The sequence below is a fragment of the Drosophila albomicans genome, chromosome 2R (genome assembly GCF_009650485.2).
Source record: "Drosophila albomicans strain 15112-1751.03 chromosome 2R, ASM965048v2, whole genome shotgun sequence".
Classification (NCBI taxonomy): Eukaryota; Metazoa; Arthropoda; class Insecta; order Diptera; family Drosophilidae; genus Drosophila; species Drosophila albomicans.
In genome coordinates this window covers 13,405,427-13,424,757 of record NC_047631.2, presented here as the reverse complement: position 1 = coordinate 13,424,757, position 19,331 = coordinate 13,405,427, and the positions used below count along the sequence as shown (strand labels likewise).

The 19,331-nt window shown below is 34.4% G+C and overlaps 1 protein-coding gene across 1 annotated transcript in view; it reads left to right on the top strand.

Annotated features, from left to right (window-relative positions):
- The first annotated feature begins 6,282 nt into the window (after nucleotides 1-6,282).
- LOC117573354 (odorant receptor 98a-like) overlaps nucleotides 6,283-19,331 on the top strand; it is a 28,981-nt gene continuing 15,932 nt past the window's right edge. Inside the window, exon 1 of the mRNA XM_052006839.1 lies at nucleotides 6,283-6,637. Within this exon, the coding sequence (XP_051862799.1) occupies nucleotides 6,513-6,637 (125 nt within the window). The 5' untranslated portion in view covers nucleotides 6,283-6,512. The remainder of the gene's footprint in view (nucleotides 6,638-19,331) is intronic.

Here is a 19,331-nt window from a genome sequence, read left to right as displayed (position 1 = left end):
AAATAATCAAAATCTTAAAGTAAAATAAAATTAAATATTTTATTTGTTAAATTAAGCAGATTGAAAATAGGTAAATTGGAATATGATATATACATTCGTACATATATATATACATATATACATTCATACATTCGTGAGAAAAACTTAAGGTTATAAAAAAGGCATTTCCCTGAAATTGTACATTTTCTAATAAAAAATAAATAACAAAACTGTTTTAAATATTGAGAAACCATTCTTTAAATGAACGACTAATAAATTGAAGTTTAACTATACAAAGATTATTATATATTCACTATTGAAACTATATCAGAATATTAGTTCACAATTAAAACTTATACAGAGTAACAGGTTATTGTCATAAAGAGTGTGAAGTCGTTAAATTGTATTATTTACAGATTATCAGTTCATTATAATATAGTGTATGCATTTTTCGACTTTCCTTTATAAACAGCTGTTTATTTCTTCTTTTTTTAATATTTTTCTTACTACAAGTAGTTGCTGAGGCTTTTGCTTTTGACAGTTGCTCAGTTGTCGGTTCTTTCAGATGCTTTCGTGCATCTGAAACTGGGTCATATCGAGGGGTGAGTCCATCGCCACTGCCGTCGTCGTCATAAGAATCTAGACGACAAGCGGAAGACAAACCATTCCATCCATTCCATACTCATACCATGCATACTCACATGCATATGTCGGTGCTGTTTATACCCGCTACCCATAGGGTAGAAGGGTATTATAACTTTGTGCCGGCAGGAAATGTATGTAACAGGTAGAAGGAGGCATCTCCGACCCTATAAAGTATATATATTCTTGATCAGCGTCAACAGCCGAGACGATATAGCCATGTCCGTCTGTCCGTCTGTCCGTCCGTCCGTCCGTCCGTATGAACACCTAGATCTCAGAGACTATAAGAGATAGAGCTATAATTTTTTTTCGACAGCATTTGTTATGTTTGCACGCAGATCAAGTTTGTTTCAAATTTTTGCCACGCCTACTTCCGCCCCCGCAAATCAAAAAAATTGAATAACAAGTGTAATTTTAAAGCTAGAGCTACAAATTTTGGTACATACAAAAATTACTGTAGTAGTTATGATTCCTGAAAATTTGGTTGCGATCAGATAAAAATTGTGGAAGTTATTAAAGAAATACTTTTGTATGGGCAAAAACGCCTACTTACTAGGGGTCTGAGTTGCTTTGGCCGACAATCTGGTACATTGTGCCGTCTATGGCATATTTTGAATGGTGAACTATATCGATATACCAAATATACCATTTGGTATATTTTTAGTATTTTTTAAGTATTTTCGGTATATTTTGAAAATGATACCGCAATATTTTGCCTTTATTAAAAATGGGTAGCGGGTATCTCACAGTCGAGCACACTCGACTGTAACTTTCTTACTTGTTTTATTGCTGAAGTTCTTTTTTGTTGGCGTTGTTGTTGTTGTTGTTTTTGTTATTATTGCCTGCTATTAAGTCGCTTTATTGAGCGGCAAATTTCGATTGTTTGGCAACAGGAAAACCTACAACTTATACGCACGACTTTCCACAAATCGTGCAGGCCATAAAACCGAACTGAGCTGTAATTATGAACCCGAAACAAAAAATTTACAAGCATTTTGTTAATTAATTTCGGCACCCAAGAAAAACGATATAAGGGAACCCTTTCAGTGCAGCACGCCCCCTCAAGTCAAAGTCGAATATATTTATGCATTCAAATATACGCATATTATTTTATATCAATTAAAATTCAAAAGCCATAGGCAAACGAACACCTAAGCACGACTCGCAGTGCGTGTAACTGAAAAATTATGACAAGTTTTTTGGTTCATAAAAGGTGAGGGAAGGCGAGAGTAGGATGGAAGATACCCTGTAATCGGATGTGATTTACCACATGAATTGTTATTATTTTGCGCAAAAATTCATTACTCTCATTTTTGTATTAAACATCTTTACTGACTGCCTTTTAAAGGTCTTACAGTTCAAGTATTCAACTGCTAAGAAGTGGCAATAAATATAACTATGAATGAATCTTCGGGTTCTGAATGATCAATTGGGTATTTTAATATATTCCACAATAAATAAACTTAACAGAAATTTCACTAAATATGGCATGTTTATAGTTCAGAATTATCAAATTGGAATAATAATCTATAACACAAATTCCCAAATAACTAAATGCAAATAAATTCGCTAAGCATTAATGTTTTAAAATTTCGATCTTAGTTCATTTTTCATACAGCTAATTCTATTAAAAATATTTGCTGCTGACATTTACAGGGTATACAATTCAAGTATGCCACTCTGTCAGCAACAAGTCAACCCGTCGCATCGCGTCGGCGTGTTAAAGGCCCATTTATTGGTCCGGTTGACAGCTCAAGACCTCAAAACGGAATTAGCTTTGAATGTATACAAAAATACGAAACCCGTTTGCGGGTGTAATTTAATAATTAAATTACCTTCTGGCTGTTCGACTCGGTCAACTATTTGCCTTCAAAAGGATAGTGTATTTGTGTATAAAAAAAGCAGAATAAAATAATGGCAACAAGCGTTGGGAGTTGGCATCGGAATTGAGAGTTGAGAACCGGTTCGCAGACGTTTCTATGTTAGTGGTCAAGGTCTAAGGAGCAGCAGACAATGGGACACCCGGACAAGCGGACAGCGGACAGTGGACAACGGACAAACAGAACGCAGTCAAAAGCAGAATAAACAATAACATCATCGCAAACAGAGAGAGAGAGAAAGAGAGAGCAGCTGAAGCAATTCAGAAAAAATACTCGCAAATGCAAAAAGTAGAATCAAAAAAGAAGCGACGAGAATTGCATAAACATTGAAGTTGTTCTCTGTATTATATACACTTTGTATATATATATGTATATGTATTATACCCATACATACATACTACATATGCAGGCATATAAGAATGTACATAAGTAGAATGTACAAAGCTTGCGAATGCTGAGCTAAAAATAGACCGACAACCAAATTAGGGTGATTCACTGCAGCAATTGCAATTTACTTGACTGAAGCTCAACTTGAAAGTGAAATTGGGTGTGACGCTTAAGAATTTAGCGCTTATTGACGATATTTCGCTTTTGAAAATATATATTTCAAGAGAAATTTCACTAAATAAAAACATTTCAAATATGAAACATTTTACCTGGTTTCGAATTATAAAACTGACATGGTAATCTTATGAATTCTAAATACTAAAATAAGTAAGCTTTTTTTATTTGATTTATTTATTAAGTAATTAAACATTTTGACAACACATTTTGTAAAAACTTATTCAAGTTAAATCTCATACTCATATATTTAGAACGTAAAATTAATTAACCAAAATTATATTTGTTTTCTCAATTATATTTGTTTTAAATTTTAGAGTATAGAATTCTAATTTGTAATCTCATACTCATATATTGAGTACCTATTGGATTCGAGAATAAATATATTTTTATAAAGTTTAGTCTATAATCATTTTAAATTATAAGACCATTTCAAGAAGAATACTTTTTTAAAATAGATTTGTGAGTTATTTTTAAAATTGTGAAAGTTAAAAAAAAAATTATGGTATTAATTCGTAATGATAAAAGATAATTGTTAACTTTAAATGTACTCAATATTTAAAAACACGCCACCCTCCTAGCGACTGCACTTCTTTCTTTTTTTTTTTTTTTTTTTTGAGTAACCCTAATGCGCGCATGCATCATGCAACAGCAACGTGATTGCACTGCCGCCGAAAGTTGCATGCAATGGTGAGAGTATGTGTAAGTGTGTTTAAGGGACAATTTGACTGTGTTTGTGTGCCAAAAGGGTTGCCAAACCACTTGCCTTATATACAAAATGGCATATACACACACACAGACATACATACAATGCATGCCCAAAAAAAAAAAAAAAACGAAAACAACAACAAAAGCGGGCTGAAAAATCCCTATAATGAAATTTTTAGCAATGCGAATACATACTACAACAAAAAATGCGCCTGCTGCTCACAAAGTTGGAAGTGAAAACTGGTTTTTATTGATTCGTCGTCGTCGTCGTTGTTGTTGTTGTTGCACTCCCCTTAAGGGCCCTAAAGCAGATGCCAAAGGTTGCCTTATCTTATCGACCACGACCACGATGTGGCCAACTTCTTGGAACGGACACTTGACCAAAACTCAACAAAAAAAAAAAGGCAGACAAAGAGTAAAAAGCAAGCCAGGCGAATCTTTCATTCAAATCGAAAATAAACTGCAGTGCCAAGTATTAATCGTCACAATTTTCAGCTGTCAACTGTCAACTCAAAATGGGTCTGCAATAAAACTTTCGTGTGTCTAAGCGACACTTCACACGCAACAACTATAACAACAACAACAACAAGCTTCAACATGCCGGCGACAAGGACCATAGTGGCGACGATAGGTGTCAAAGGGGGTCGTCATCATTAGGCGCATATCAGTTCGGCTCAAAGGTTTCCATTTTTTTTCTTCTTTTTTGTTGGGCAACCGAAAAAATATTCACAAATTAAATTAAATGAAGTGAGTGTGAAAATGTGCGGGGTGTGAGTTGAACAACAACGAAAAGCCGCACAACAAACATTAAACATTAAACAGCCAAAACAGTCAGACGGGGCTGGGCCGAAAAGGAAATACGCTCAAGTGATTTTCATACCAAGTCGTGTCGCCTGTCAACTTGTTGTTGTGTTGTTGTTGTTGGTGTTTGGTCTGTGTTGATGTAAAAATCAAGATAAGCAAATTGTTGCCGAAAAATGTTGGCAGCACAAAGGAAGCGATTTGGACGTTTTAATGATGATAGAGCATGACACAGAATAAATGAAAAATACAAAATCCATTTAAATTGTAGTATATCAAAGTACGTATAAATTCTAAAAAGGGGGAGAAGAAAAAAACAAAGTGTGTTTTTCCCAACAAAACAAGCATTTGAATACCTTTGTGTTGAAGTGTCGATTGCACTATTTGTCAAAGAAATTTGATGACAAATCTTTCAAAAAAGAATAAAGAAAATTGAATTGCTTGGAAGATATAAAATGATCAATTTGAAGGTTAGAGAACTCGAACGATAAACGAAAACATTTGTTTTCATATCGAAAATCTTAAATTATATAACATAATGTTAAAATTATTCAAAGAAATATAAATATATTTTTACGACTATTACAAAGAAACAATTTTCTATAAAATATCTACTATAAGAAAAATATCGCATAAAATATTTCCGGCATTTGTAGAATGTGTAAATATTAAAACAAAATTTCAGTTTTAAAATAAAACGTCACAAAAAGAAAAATACCTTTTGATCCATTATATCGCATGAATATAATTTTATTTCAAATAGCATATTACCCTATAAAAAATAATATATGAAAGTCCATATAAAAAAGGAAAAAAAACTAAAAATTTGCAAATACGAAATACAATTTTCTTTATCTTTGACATATTAAAGATATAAATATTGCTGACTTGTTCATAATATTCAAAATATCACATACATACCACAATTTATTTTAAAATATGAGTCGAAGGCCCCATCAGCCAGTACAATCTTCTCTATTAAATACTATAAATATTTAATATAATAAAATAAAATAAAAATTTAAAATATTACGCAATAAAGCTTAAATTTGTTTTTTTACCACTGTAAAAGGGAAATTAAAAAAAAAAACTAATAAGTTGCCAAATACGAAATAAAGTTTCCCTTTTCGTTAAAAGTTTGTCCTTGAATTTGAACATGCTATAAATGGAATACACACATACTTGCTACATTACCAAACCGAATATATGTATTTGCGGATGAATATGTATAAATAAACATATGCCCAATTTGAAGTAGTAGCAGGCTGAATGCAGCACATGCCACTGATGATGTTTGCCTGACATTAACAAAAGTTTCGATAATTATAATAATACATTTTTCATGCGCGGTTTGTCTGTCGCCATTGCCTGTCAAATTGTCGTTGTCATAAAAATGAAATGACCAAAAAAAACATGCACAACAACAACGTCAAGTGTGTGCAAATGATGATGTGTGTGTGTATGAGTATCTGTATCTGCATCTGTGTTTGTAGCCTTAGCTATAGCTCTTAGCGCAACCTGTTTCACATGTGCAGCAGAGCAACTCCTGCCCCTACCCAAAAAAATAAAAAGACACATATATAAAAAAAAAAAAGAGCAGCAACTGAAGGCGACAGCCAGTTGATTATTATAATTTTGGTGGCTTTTAGCGTTTTGTGCTCCTTTTTCGGGTCTCTTGGGCAAGGTGTGAGCGTGTCTGTGTGTCCTTTTTGCGCAACAAGTGCAAAACTTTTGGCCCAGACATCAGATCTGTGTTTTGATTTCATTTGAATGGCAGTGATTGGGAACCGGTCCTCAAAACTGGTTACTCAAAAAAAATTGAGAAAAAACAACACAAAAATTTCAAGTTCAAAAGTGAAATAAGTGAAACAAGTTGCTCCATTTAAATCGAGACCGAGAAACTACCCGCAATATTTTTTGGGGGAGCAGACAACTACTTAAATGCTGGACACCCCTATGAAGGTCTTGCTGTCAACTGATAAAGAGATAATGCGGCTGCAAAAATTAAACAATAGTACGACAAGACAAGACAAAAGACACGTCGAAGATTTGATACTCTCAGAGAAGTGAAGTTTATTCCATAACAATCCATATAATGTTTTATAGAGAAAGAAGGTTTTATGTGTTTTATTTTACAACTTTCCGAATTGAACGATTAGTTGTAAGACTTCAAGCATTGCATATATACATATACATGCATATATATAGTTTATGGGATCGTGACTAAATTAAAATACCCTTTGCAAAGGGTATTAAAAAGGCCCAGACTGCTGTCTGTCCGTCCGTTTGTCGGGCTAGCTGTGCAGTCAGCCCGCACATATAAGGCATTGGCAATGATATCATCACCACAGACAAACTCACAGATACACACGCAAAAAGAGTAAAAGAGAGAGAGAGAGAGAGAGAGGGAGACTGAAACCGCAGATACTTAAGTATCTGGCGAGGCAGAGGCATTATTTTTGTATTTCACTCTTTCCACTGCAAATGTTGATAATTTGAAGCATGAAATGCAGAAATACCGCACACACAAACACACACACACACATACAAGTTCAAGTTTGACATACAGGATCCCATTCAAGGCCCCAACAACAGCAACACAGCAATAAAAACACAAAACGAGAGAGGCAAAAATCGCAAACAAGTTTCGCTTTTATTTAGTGCCTCGAGCAGCGCCAAGTTGCAGATTCCACATGCAGTTGTATGTGTGTGGAGGTATAACCATGCCCATATACATATACATATATATTATGTTATATACATACATCAGCGTCCCATCGACGTCGTCGTCGTTACGTGCCACAGCATAAAAATGGAACAACTTATGTACGTGTGGACCGCGAGTCCAAAACGATAGCAAAACGGGCCTGCGACTTCGTCTCCGTCTCTGTCTCCATCTCCGTCTGTGTCTCTGTCGCTGTCTCTGGAGTAGACGGCGCACTTAATGCTCCACTGATTGCACAACGATCGGCGCTGCTGCGCAAACGCAAACAGCAAACACAAACAGCACCATAAAAGGGCGCTGAAGCATACGCAGCCACAGAATTGCAGCGCTCAGATACAATTGTATCTGCACGTTAAAGGGAGGCGGAGTATGAAGAGAAAGAGAGAGACTCCTCTCAGTGGCAGGGCCAGTCGGTGTCAGTAGGTAGACTCCACATGCATCTATCTATGTGTGTCAGGCCAAGGAGTTGGGAATTAAAGTAAGGCAGGAGGTTTCTTGTGCCAACCATATGTTTTAGGTCGCATGTTGTATCTGCCAGATACAGCGTTTTGTTTGCTGCTGCTCTTTTGTCGCTAGCTTAGCGCACCGCGCACACACAATGGCCATTTAATTATTTGTTGTACTGCCACAGAAGTTGTCAGCGAGAACTGGGCATGGCCCTCTGTCCTCTCTCTATCTCTCACTCTTCCATGACAAGACTGGAATTGCAACATTGTTGCACTGGGCCAAGCAGGGGGCACACGTTGATTAAAACCGATTTCCCAAGCAACAGCAAACCAGAAGGATGTATCGCTCTCAGTTGTTGCACTGCGCTTGATTAATCGCAAATCGTGCGCACACTATCGTCCAGCGATCACGTTTCCACTGCCCAGGCTCTTTAAAAATAGTCGGCACGCTCGATTGCCCTGTCTCAGATACACTCAGATATCGCTCACAGCTCACAGCTTACACAGCTTACACAGCCCTGTGGTAAGCTCGGCAACATATTCATCATCAAGGGAAATGGCTTCCCGAGTCGAACTAATCACTGGAATTCAGCTCATCTTATTTACTATTTATTAATTTTCTAAAAATTGCTAGAATGAATTACCGCCTCTTGCAATATTTTTAAAGTAAGAGAAAGCACCTTTTTAATTGAATTAAATTATCTTTGCAATGAAGATTCAATATGTTGCAACATCGAAAAATTTTTTTGAATTATTGCCATATTTTTCAGGTGAATATTTTAAGTCTTCAAACATCATGAATGCATTCTGCACATTTTTATAACCGCTACTTATAGGGTAGAAGAGAAATAAAACTTTTTGACTCGAGGAAAAGTATGTAACAGGCAAAAAGAGGCATCTATAATATATAATTCTTTTCGACAGCATTTAAATCAATATCAATATAGAATACTATCTCAATATAGCAAATATAGTCTTTAGCATATTTCTGTGTTTTTTTTTTGGTACATTAATGAATGAAATTATATATTGGAATTGAACATTTTAAGTGTTCCGACATCATCAATGTGCTATGTCCACAAATAAAAAAAGAAAAGAAAAAATCGTTTTTAAATATTTGATCTTAATGAAATACGCACATTTTCGATTAGGAGAAAACAACTTTTTTGATAAACTTAATGTAAAAATATATTATTTAAAAAAAAAATCTTTTTAATAAGAGTGTTTTATTATTTTGGAATTATCGTTTGAAGTGCTTCAACATTATCAATTTATTTTGCACATTTTTAATAACATGTATACTATATATTTGAGCAAGTATTCCAAAGTCATCAATGCAATATACACACTTTAAAATAAATGAAAAGTAAATTTAACTTTTAGTGTTTCAACATAAGCAATGCATAATACAGATTAAAAAAAAAATAACAATTTTTATAAATAATAATAGTGCTGTATTCCTGAATTGAATACGAAGTTCTCAATCGTTAATGCATATTTGATATTTTAAAATAAATGAAAAATATTTTTTTAAAAAATGCATATAGTATATCTGAATTGAAAATTTTAAGTGCTCCAATATCTCTCAACTTATTGTTCATCAATGCATTAATTTCAGATATCAATAACTCAAAAGCCACAAAAATGTTATCAATTTAATTGTTATACGCACTTTAGATCACAAAAGATATTTACATTGGAGACACATTTCCAATGAACTCAAAATTCCTTTAATGCGAACTAGTTACAGACACATGATTTATTACTGATACGCAATATCTCAACCCTATCTCATTCCATTTGGAATGTGATGCTAGATGACTCCAAGAAAGAATTCTAAGCAACAGCATATGTTTTATATTTCAACAGCAGTGGAAATTTTGGAAGTTTTGGAGTCCAATTTCGAATGTCATGTTCATGTTGATGTTGTTTTGGTTATCAGCGAGTTTTGCGGTTCATTTGGCAAGCGCCATAAATTACAGAATAATTTTCAAAATACACATATTTAAACGCGTAATTGTAAGCAAATAAAGAAGACAGACAAGACAAGATTTTTGCTGAATGAAACGAAGTGTTTGTTTAGCAGCTGAATCATGTGTGCGTGTGCACATGACCATAAAAGGCTCAATTCAGCATGCTAATTGCGTCTTAGGGCAGCACTGATAACAAAAGATCGAGGATGGAGCGACAGAAGTCAGCGACAGCCTGAAGTCAAGGTTCGTTCCGTCATAAATCAAAACATATAAGTAATTATAAATCCAAACTAATGGCATCGCCCCGCTGACAGCGTCAACCTTTTAACCCTTTTGCCACCAGAACTCGGCAACATTTTCTGTTGACTTTCTAATTATTCGACAAAGAAAACTCTGTGCGCACTGGAAAAATACGAAATAAATTATCAGAAAAAAATTGAGAAGCCCGCGAACTGCGGCGTGATGTACGACGCCCTGGGGAACGTTTTGTAACCCCATCCAGAAGGTGGACAAATTGCTTACAGCATAAAATGCAAATCAAAATGACAAAAGCAATTAAATTTAACCCATTTCCAATACGACAAAAAAATTTATATATATTTTTTGCGTAAAAATTTCACTTTTTGTGGTTATTTCATGTGGAAAATGTACTGCATCATGTCGCAAAGGGTCAAACGGTTGCCAACAGTTGCAGCGCAACAACAACTTACAAGTAAGCAGGGGAGAGATGAGTGTAGTCGACTGAGAAGATACTCATTACTTATACAATAAAAAATTTACATCTTTCAGCTTTATTTTAATATGTGAATTAAGGAAATTCTTAAACTTAATTCTAGAAAAAAATGTTATTAAGACTAAAGCTTTAAGGATAAAGGAAGCAGGTGACAAATGAGTGTATTCGACTAGCAAGATACCTATTAAAATACAACTTTATTTCGAATATCTTTTAAGATTAATTTAATACATAAACTATGAACATTTTGATATTTATATCTAATCAAAAAGTATTTAAAATATAGGTATAATGTATTAATCTATGAATAACTTAAAAATATGATATAATTTTGATATAATTTTTCTTTACCCAGCGTATGTACAAAAAAGAGATACATATTTAATGCATTTATTCTTTATTTTTGCAAAATTGTTGAAATTTTAATTATAAATGCAGAAAACAATAATAAAATGTTTAAATAATTATCTTAAATACAGAAATATTTAATTACAATCATTTACATTTAATACATTTTTTATATAAAAATATATTATATATTTTAAAATAATATTATACATAATTATAAATTATTGATAAAGAAAAATATCTATTTCTTTGGGGTAAAATGTTTAAATGTTAATCTTAAGTACAAAACATTTTTTCAATATTTTTTTTTAGTTTCGTTAAATTTTTTCAATTTTTCAACAGACTTCAAAATAAAACATCGACAATAAAAATAAAAATGTTAAAATATTAAAATTGAAAAAAGAAAACTATAGATACAGTATTTTAATAATCATTGTAAATCATATAAGCACATGCAACTCTGCTTATCCCACTTTACAGGGTATACGAAAAGGATAAGGGGCGCTTTTAATTATTGGCGCTTGCATGTGTCTCAATTTAAATTAGCTGCCAGTGTCTGGGCCAACCAAACACAAAATTAAAATTCAATTTAAAAATGCCACGAAAAATAGCAAAAAAAAAAAAAAGTGGAAGACAACAAAAATAGAATACAAAGCGCCAGGCCAGCCTACAAACAAAAAATCGTACAACAAAAGTCGACTAATTTACTTTGGGCCCCGAGGGTGGCAAAAAAAAAAAACAAAACACTTCAAAGGGTTGCCCACTGTTGCCAGTTACGGAAATTAGTTTTAGAATTTATTATATGCGAGCAGAAAAATGTACAAAAAATAGGAATAAATAATAAAAATAAAGCCAGCGACGTCGCATTTAACGCGCTTTTCAATTGCCATAAATATGATTTATGATCATCGCATTTAATAAGCATAATTATTTGAGTTTCTTTCAGACTACAGTTCTTTTGACAATTTGCTACTAGACACAGCATCTGCAACTGCTTTTGCTGCTGCTGCTGCTTGCATCTGTCGCTTCACAATTAACACATGATGCTGCCCATGGTTGTTGCATGCAACACCCCAGAAGAAGTTTTTGGAGTCGGTCGCGATCCTCAGTGACATTGAAATGTGCAATTGGCATGCCGAGAACGAGAGCGAGAACGAGACTAAGATCGAGAACGAAAGCTGACGTCTGCCCCCGCTTGTTGAAACCTTGAAACGTTTGCTGACTGACTGAATGACTGACTGCAAAACACAGAGAAGAGAAGCGAGTGGGGGCAAGTTGACTGTCCCGGTCGCGGGATCAACATAAAAGCGGCAAAAGTAAACAGCAGAACGAGCTGAAGATGGAAGAGAATTGGAGATGTGAAGATGTGGAAATGTGGAGTTGGGGCTGCAGTTGGGATGGATGTTGGATGGATGTTGCTAGCCAGAACAAACATTGTTAGTGCTAAATGCGCCTCAACAACGTTTTCGTTTCGTTTTCTGCCATGCCACGGCCATGGCCACAAAGCCTGAAACAATATTTACACGTCGTGCACGAAGTTGCAACTTGAATGTGGCAATGCCTTTTGGCTTTCGCTGTTGCCGTTGTGCTGTTGCCGTTTTGCTGTCTTGCCATTTGGTGTCGACAGATATGCGAAGGCATTAAAGTATAAAAATAAGAAGCATGCCCCAGCCGTGAGAGAGCTGCAACAACCGGCACAACCGCAAACACTCGTTGTGTTGCACTTGCCTGGCCTTGAAACTCCCTCATGCCACATCGCACAGCGCACGTTGTGGGAATGAGCCAACTTTGGGCATTAACTGCCCAACATTTTTGGCAACACACACACAAACACACACACAGACTGCATTTCATTAGATTTTGTGCTGGCCACAAAACGAGTCTCAGACTTTGGCCATTATTTATTAATGTTTATGCCACAGCGAGACAATGCAACAGCATTCGAACTTGCGTTGCCATGTCAAGTTCAAGGGTTCAGACAATGGGTTGCAAGAGAACCTGCCAAAGATTGTTGGCAACATTTGATTTACCACTCGCTGCGGCAAGCATGAAAAGCAGAGAAAAAGAGAGGAGGAGAGGAAGAGAACTGTAGCTTAGTTTAGTTTTCGTAATCTCCATTGTCGGCTTTACATTGCTCGCTGATACGTGTGACCTTAATCTGTATTGACATGTCTCAGAAATTAGATAATAAAGTTGTTGTCCAACTACTAAACCGAAAATCACAAAAAACTGAACCCAACCCAAGCCAGGCCCGCGCAATTGATGGGCTTGCCTTACATATTATTTTTTTTGTTTTTTTTTTTACAAGCGGGACACTCTGAAGCTGCTGCTGCTTTAGCTGCTCCTATGACAACAATAACAAGAGAGCCGAGCACATCTCATAGATAACTCGTTTACATTGAAACAAGCCAGCCAAGCATAATTTAATCCAATTAACCTATAGATTTATGAACCAGTACTCAACTCGTCTCACAACTGATACTGATGCCTCTCAGCTCTCATCTCTCATCTGCCATAAACCCTTTTTATGGCCAGTGCGTGCAGCGACTGTAATATGGGAAACTACTCGAAGAATTCTCTTCTTTTTTGTTTTTTTTCTTTTAATCATCAAATTTACGGCAAATAATCAACAGCTTAAAGCTGACAGTAACAGCAACTGCAACTGCAAGTTGCAGAAAATGCATTTCAAGTGCACTTCACTTGATGACAAATGTCATGAAGGTAAAGCAGAAACAAAACGAAGCGAAATGCAATGAAAAGAAATGAAAGATAAACCACAAACGACACAAGTTATTACATAGTATAAAATGTGTGTACACACACCCGTATAATAATACCACACAGACACATCCAGGCAGATACTTATAATGTACATACAATATATTCATATCTATATACGAGTGCAAATAGGCGCAGCAAGAGCCTAACCAAGAGACCGAATGAGTTGACCAGGTTCATGCGTGTACACATAACAAGATATTGCAAATAAAAAGACTGATTAAATGTAGTGGTAACATATACATATATACATGTTTGTCCATTTTTAAAGATCGAAAAAAATGCGGGAGTTTAATTACGTTTGATATATCATAGAAATATAGGACAAGAGTACTTTGGACTGCAATGGTATAAAAAAAAATGGAAGATGAGTATATGCAGATACAAAATTAGGAATTATTTAAGTAAATGACATAAATTTTGAAATTTTCATAAAAAATTGTTCCCAAAGAATGTGGATTATATTTAAGAATATGACAAATAAATTGAAATTTTCATTCAAATGAATGTGGAATACAAATACATAATACACTTTTATGATATCGAAATAACTAATTTGTGATTACAATGCAATATTTTAATAATTAAGAAAAATAAAAAATACAAAGTATGTAATATGCGTGAGTTAAGATCCGTAATGTGGAAATGTTAAAATACCCAGCCTTATTGCACCATAAAATAACGTAAACTATTTAAGCTTGCAAACTTTTATCGTTCCGATTTGACGTTGAAACTTCAAGCAATAAATACTAAATCAAACAATTAAAACTAAAACAATTATAGATTTGGAATAAATAATAAATCAGACAATTGAAACCATCAAATGTACTTATAGATTTTTATAATATATATGTAAAATACAATTGAATTATATATTTCTATTGCAAAGATATATGTTTTGAAAAAGCCAATTGCATATTTTGAAGAATAATATTTGAACAAATAAAACAAAGTACGTAAAAATATTAGAGACAAGTAATTGTAGTATTTTCTGGAGTCTTTATTTAAATTATATTTATCAATTGAAATTGTTGCCTAAATTATAGATACAATATGTTGTCCAACCCAATTTGGGAAAAATAACTAAGAGTTTTGTAGGCTCTATTCAATTATTTACAGAACTAATCGAAATCAAATCTTTCTTAATGTAGAAACGTAATCGTAACTAAATTTGATGTAATGCATCCTTGTGTCTTATCGCCATTCGTGCACGCATAAACGTTGCACACACACAGACATAGAGTGTTGCACATGTATGCATAATTAGCAAGAACGGCACAGAATTGATAGCTTTGCGGGTTGCGGGCTGAACGCAGACTGTGGGGCGGCTGCACAATTTAACGAGCTGCGACTGCAACAGCAATAGCAACAACGACAGCGGCTGCAACAGCGGCGACGCTCATGTCAAAGGCTTTCAACGCAACATGCCCCCATGCAGCCCCGAGGAAGAGGAGGCACTAAGAAGAAGAAGAGTCGAGCAGCAGCAGGGCAAAGCAGGCAAACAGCCAACAGCCCAGAAACCCCACACACGCATTTGAAGAATTATGAGGCGTCGGCAACGCACATTTCACTGAAGGAGCTGCCGCTGACGACTTCGACTGCGACTGCAACTTCGACGATGACTGCGGCACCTCAACGGCCTCTTCGGCCTCCTCGGACCGAGTGAAGGCCCCCGCTTGGACTCTTAAGCAGACGCAGCGCATGCAACGTAGCGTTTCAATTTATGCGAAGTGATTCGTCATGCGGTTAACTTTAGAATCTGCACACAAGCACACACACATCTACTTATATGTATGTATGTGTTGGTGCCACGTTTCAGTCTGTTGCAGCTGTGTGGCAGCATTTGCATTTGCATATAACGCCTAGCGGGCGCAAGAACTGGTGAGGAGGGGGGAAAAAGCATTGAAACCTAGACAACGTCGTCGTCGACAACTTCACAGTCAGAGTCAAGTCCAAGGCGATGTGCTTGGGCCTTTGGGGCCTGCCATTGAATGAGGCAGACGAGCAGCGAACAGAGAACTGAGAACTGAGAACTGAGTAAAGAGTAAAGAGTTTCCTCAATTGACAAGCAACGTTGAGAGTTGACACAGCCATTTCTTTGAACACGATGTTGGGCTTGGCTCTCGCTTTTTTGTTGCAACAATTGCAGCAATTACAAAAGCCAACCAGCGCTTGGCCATGAAAAAGTTTAAACACCTAATGCCAACCGGGCTGGGCAATGTGTGTGACTGATTGATTAGGCCAGGCCTAAACAGACAAAGGGACAGTCCGGCAGACAGACAGACAGACAAGGGATGGATAGACAGGTTTCAGGCGTTGACATACGCACAATTTGTCAAACTGCCTTTGGCTAGATAAATTGTTGTTGCCACTTGCGCATTGCAGTCCGGCTTTTAGCCTGGCCTAATGAAGTAGTCATACTCATTGTTTTGGCTGTTTTCAATTAGCGATTATGGCCAATTCCATCGGGAGCTGCTTGTTATCAAATTCATAGCAGCATTTTAGGAGGATGTTGATTATGAGTGTTTCACAATTATTCTGGGAATTATGAGTTCATGTTTTCGCTTGCTAATTCTATAAATAAATAGCAACAAAAATAATGCAGAATTATTGGAAATTGATTAATTTACCTAAAGTATAGCACAATAATAAACTTGGTTGTGGAACATTCAAGTTATGACTCTAAAAATAATCTGCAAATGAATTAAATGCAAAAAGTTTTAGAGCAAAAATAATCTGGCTTCTAGAACAATTGAGTGTTGAGCTTAAAATAAATGGCTTCAAGAAAACAATTCTTATTTTTATTATTAGATAACCTTTCTTAAAAAAAAGAATTTTAAATAAAACAATTATTGAAAAAAAGGCAAACACTTAGAGCAAAAATAATGTGGTTCTAGAACAATTCAGTTTTGAGTTTAAGATAACATTTCTTAAATCAAAAGAAGTTGAAATAAATCAAAACCTTTAGAACAAATTATAAAAACAACCCAAAAAAAAACTTCACATTAATTGCAAACCCATATCGCAGCAAAAACAATCTAGAACAATGGGGTTTTGTGTGCTGAGTCTAAAAATAACCAAGAAAAACTGAGAATGGATCAATTTGAAACAATTTTTAAAGCAAAAATAATATTGGTTCTAGAAAATTTCTAAAGCAACAAAAATAAAATTAAAAACTTCAGCACTTTGGTTCTAGAACATTTGAATTTTTAATTGAAAATAATAATAATTATTATTAGATAAACCTTTTTTTCAAAATGTTAAAAACGAAAAATAACTCAACACGTTGACTATCGAAATTAACAATTTCATTGCAATACCAAATTCAATTTCATTCATTAAATTTACACACGTGGCTGAGCAACTGTTTTCGTTACAAAGTTTCTCATAAAAATATTAATTCCTTTTAATGCTTACAAAACGTTGATCGTTAAAAACGTGAAATTGTCATAATCTGAGGATTAGTCATACACGAAAACCAGTAAAGTTTTGTGGTCCAGATTTATTACTTAATAATTCGTTACATTTTTACTTTCACAATAATAACTACAGCTGACTTAAGCAGAGCAGATGGCGAGCTGTTCCTCAAAATAATAGTTCAAAGTAAAAAAAGGTCGATCACGCAAAAAAAGATCAAGCTACGCACAAATTGATATTTGTTGGCGGCACTTTGATTCTTCTCTTTTATTTTTTTTTTTTTTTGTAAGCTTCACAAAATCTACGACTATAAAAAATTAATAAATTCACATAAAATGCCCACAAAATAGGCTCAGCACATAAGATTTCCGATAGAGATGATGATGGGAGAGAGACGAAGATGCAGAAGATGAAGAAGAAGTGATCTCAGTCGGAGGCTTGACTCCCAAAGCGGTCCGTTTTAATTTGTTAATTTACCACAATGTATGCCCCGTTGATTCGCCTAGTTTTTAATAGGCAGGCAGCTGGGCAGCTGAGCAGCAAAAGCAGCAGCAAAAGTCTCAGCGCCTTCTGCTCTCCATCTCTTCAGCTTCAATAAAAAAGCAGAATTTTCTCATGCTTAATGCCCCCAGCAAAAAGTGTATACGACGCTTGTGACGCTTTCTTCGGCGGATTTTGATTTCGATTGTGTTTTATTGTTATTTCCAAGCACACTTCAAGCAGCGGGTATATGCGTTTAAATAAGTGTAATGTAATGAAAATATATGGGTAATTCCAAAACGGAATTTGTCCCGTGCGAGACTCTTTGCATTGAAAATAACATAAACTGAAACAATTTGGAAAATAAGAAAAGTTTATTTTTATAGCTCTAGATAAGTACTTTAATTAGAGCTAAGAATGGTTTTGGAATCTTCTTTCTGTTTTGTTTCCTGTTTTGATAATTGCAAAAATTAACCAATTCGTACGCAAAACCAAAAAATGAACGAAACTATATATTTTATCGGAAAACAGATCAAGTTCCTAAAATCAATCTTAGCTCTAAATATAGTGCTTATCTAGAGCTTTAAGAATAACATTCACTTATTTTAAAAATTGTTTCAGTTTATGTTATTTTCACTGCAGTGCACTGTAAAAGTCTCGCACGGGACAAAATTTCGCCATGGAATTACCCATATGCAAATAAATGAAAATATAACAATAAATGTCCATAATTTAAATTTATATTCAAATTAAATGTAAATCATTTTAATATAAATCACTTAAGTGTAAATAGTTTTAATATAAATACATTTAGAATAATATATTATATTATTTTATATTAAAAAGTTATATTTAATTATAATGATCGCTGCTATATTGATTTAAGATACAATTTAACTTTTACACAAGACTATGAAATACAAAAGAAATATACATGCATATTGGTTTATTTTATGTACATACATTTTGTATATATTATATATTAGTAGAGATATATTATAATGTAGTATATATATTATTTGTAGTGATATATATTTAAAGTATTGATTTATAAATGTATTCTATAAAGCTAGGAAATGAAAAATATCTACAGTAGATGCTGGCAATGTAAAGGTTAATGTTGTTTTAAGTTTAAAAAAAATTAAAATATCTAGAAATAAAAGAAAATTGTCTTAAAAAATAAGAATTTTTTGAAGTATTTATTTTCAAAAGAAAAGCAATCTATATCAAGTAAACTACGGCATTATATGTAACTTACATTTTTCAACCATATTTTTTTATTATTTTATTTGTAATGTATTTCTTTTTATTTATCTTTCAATATAATTTTCACTCCATTTACTTCAACTTAATTTATTTTTCAACATAGAGATTGATTGGAGTTAAAAACTTGATTTCTAATTTGTAGAAGAGACAAATTTTTAAACTTTTACTGAAAATTCATTTCAAAGAAATAATATTGATAAATTCTTTATGTGAATAATATAATGCAGAGTATAACTGAGTCATGATTGTACTATTAAATGTTAGCTATTGCAGCTTCATGTGCCGTTTAGCATGTGGAATGATTTATGCCCAAATATTCGTTTCGTTTGTTTTGTGTTGCTCGTACTTCAAAATGAATGCCAAATGCGTAGTTACGCATATATTGAGCGATGATCCACACACGCACACACACTTCACACACACACACACACACATGTGAATACCCTGTAGCGCCTGTCAATACAAAGATTCAATCGTAGACTGCCATTGGTTGTTGGTTTTGGTGGGAGACACAGTCAGCGAGATGCCTCGAAAGACGAGCGACAACAGCTTTTTATTTATTTTTAATGAATAACAATGTTGTTTCGACTCCAC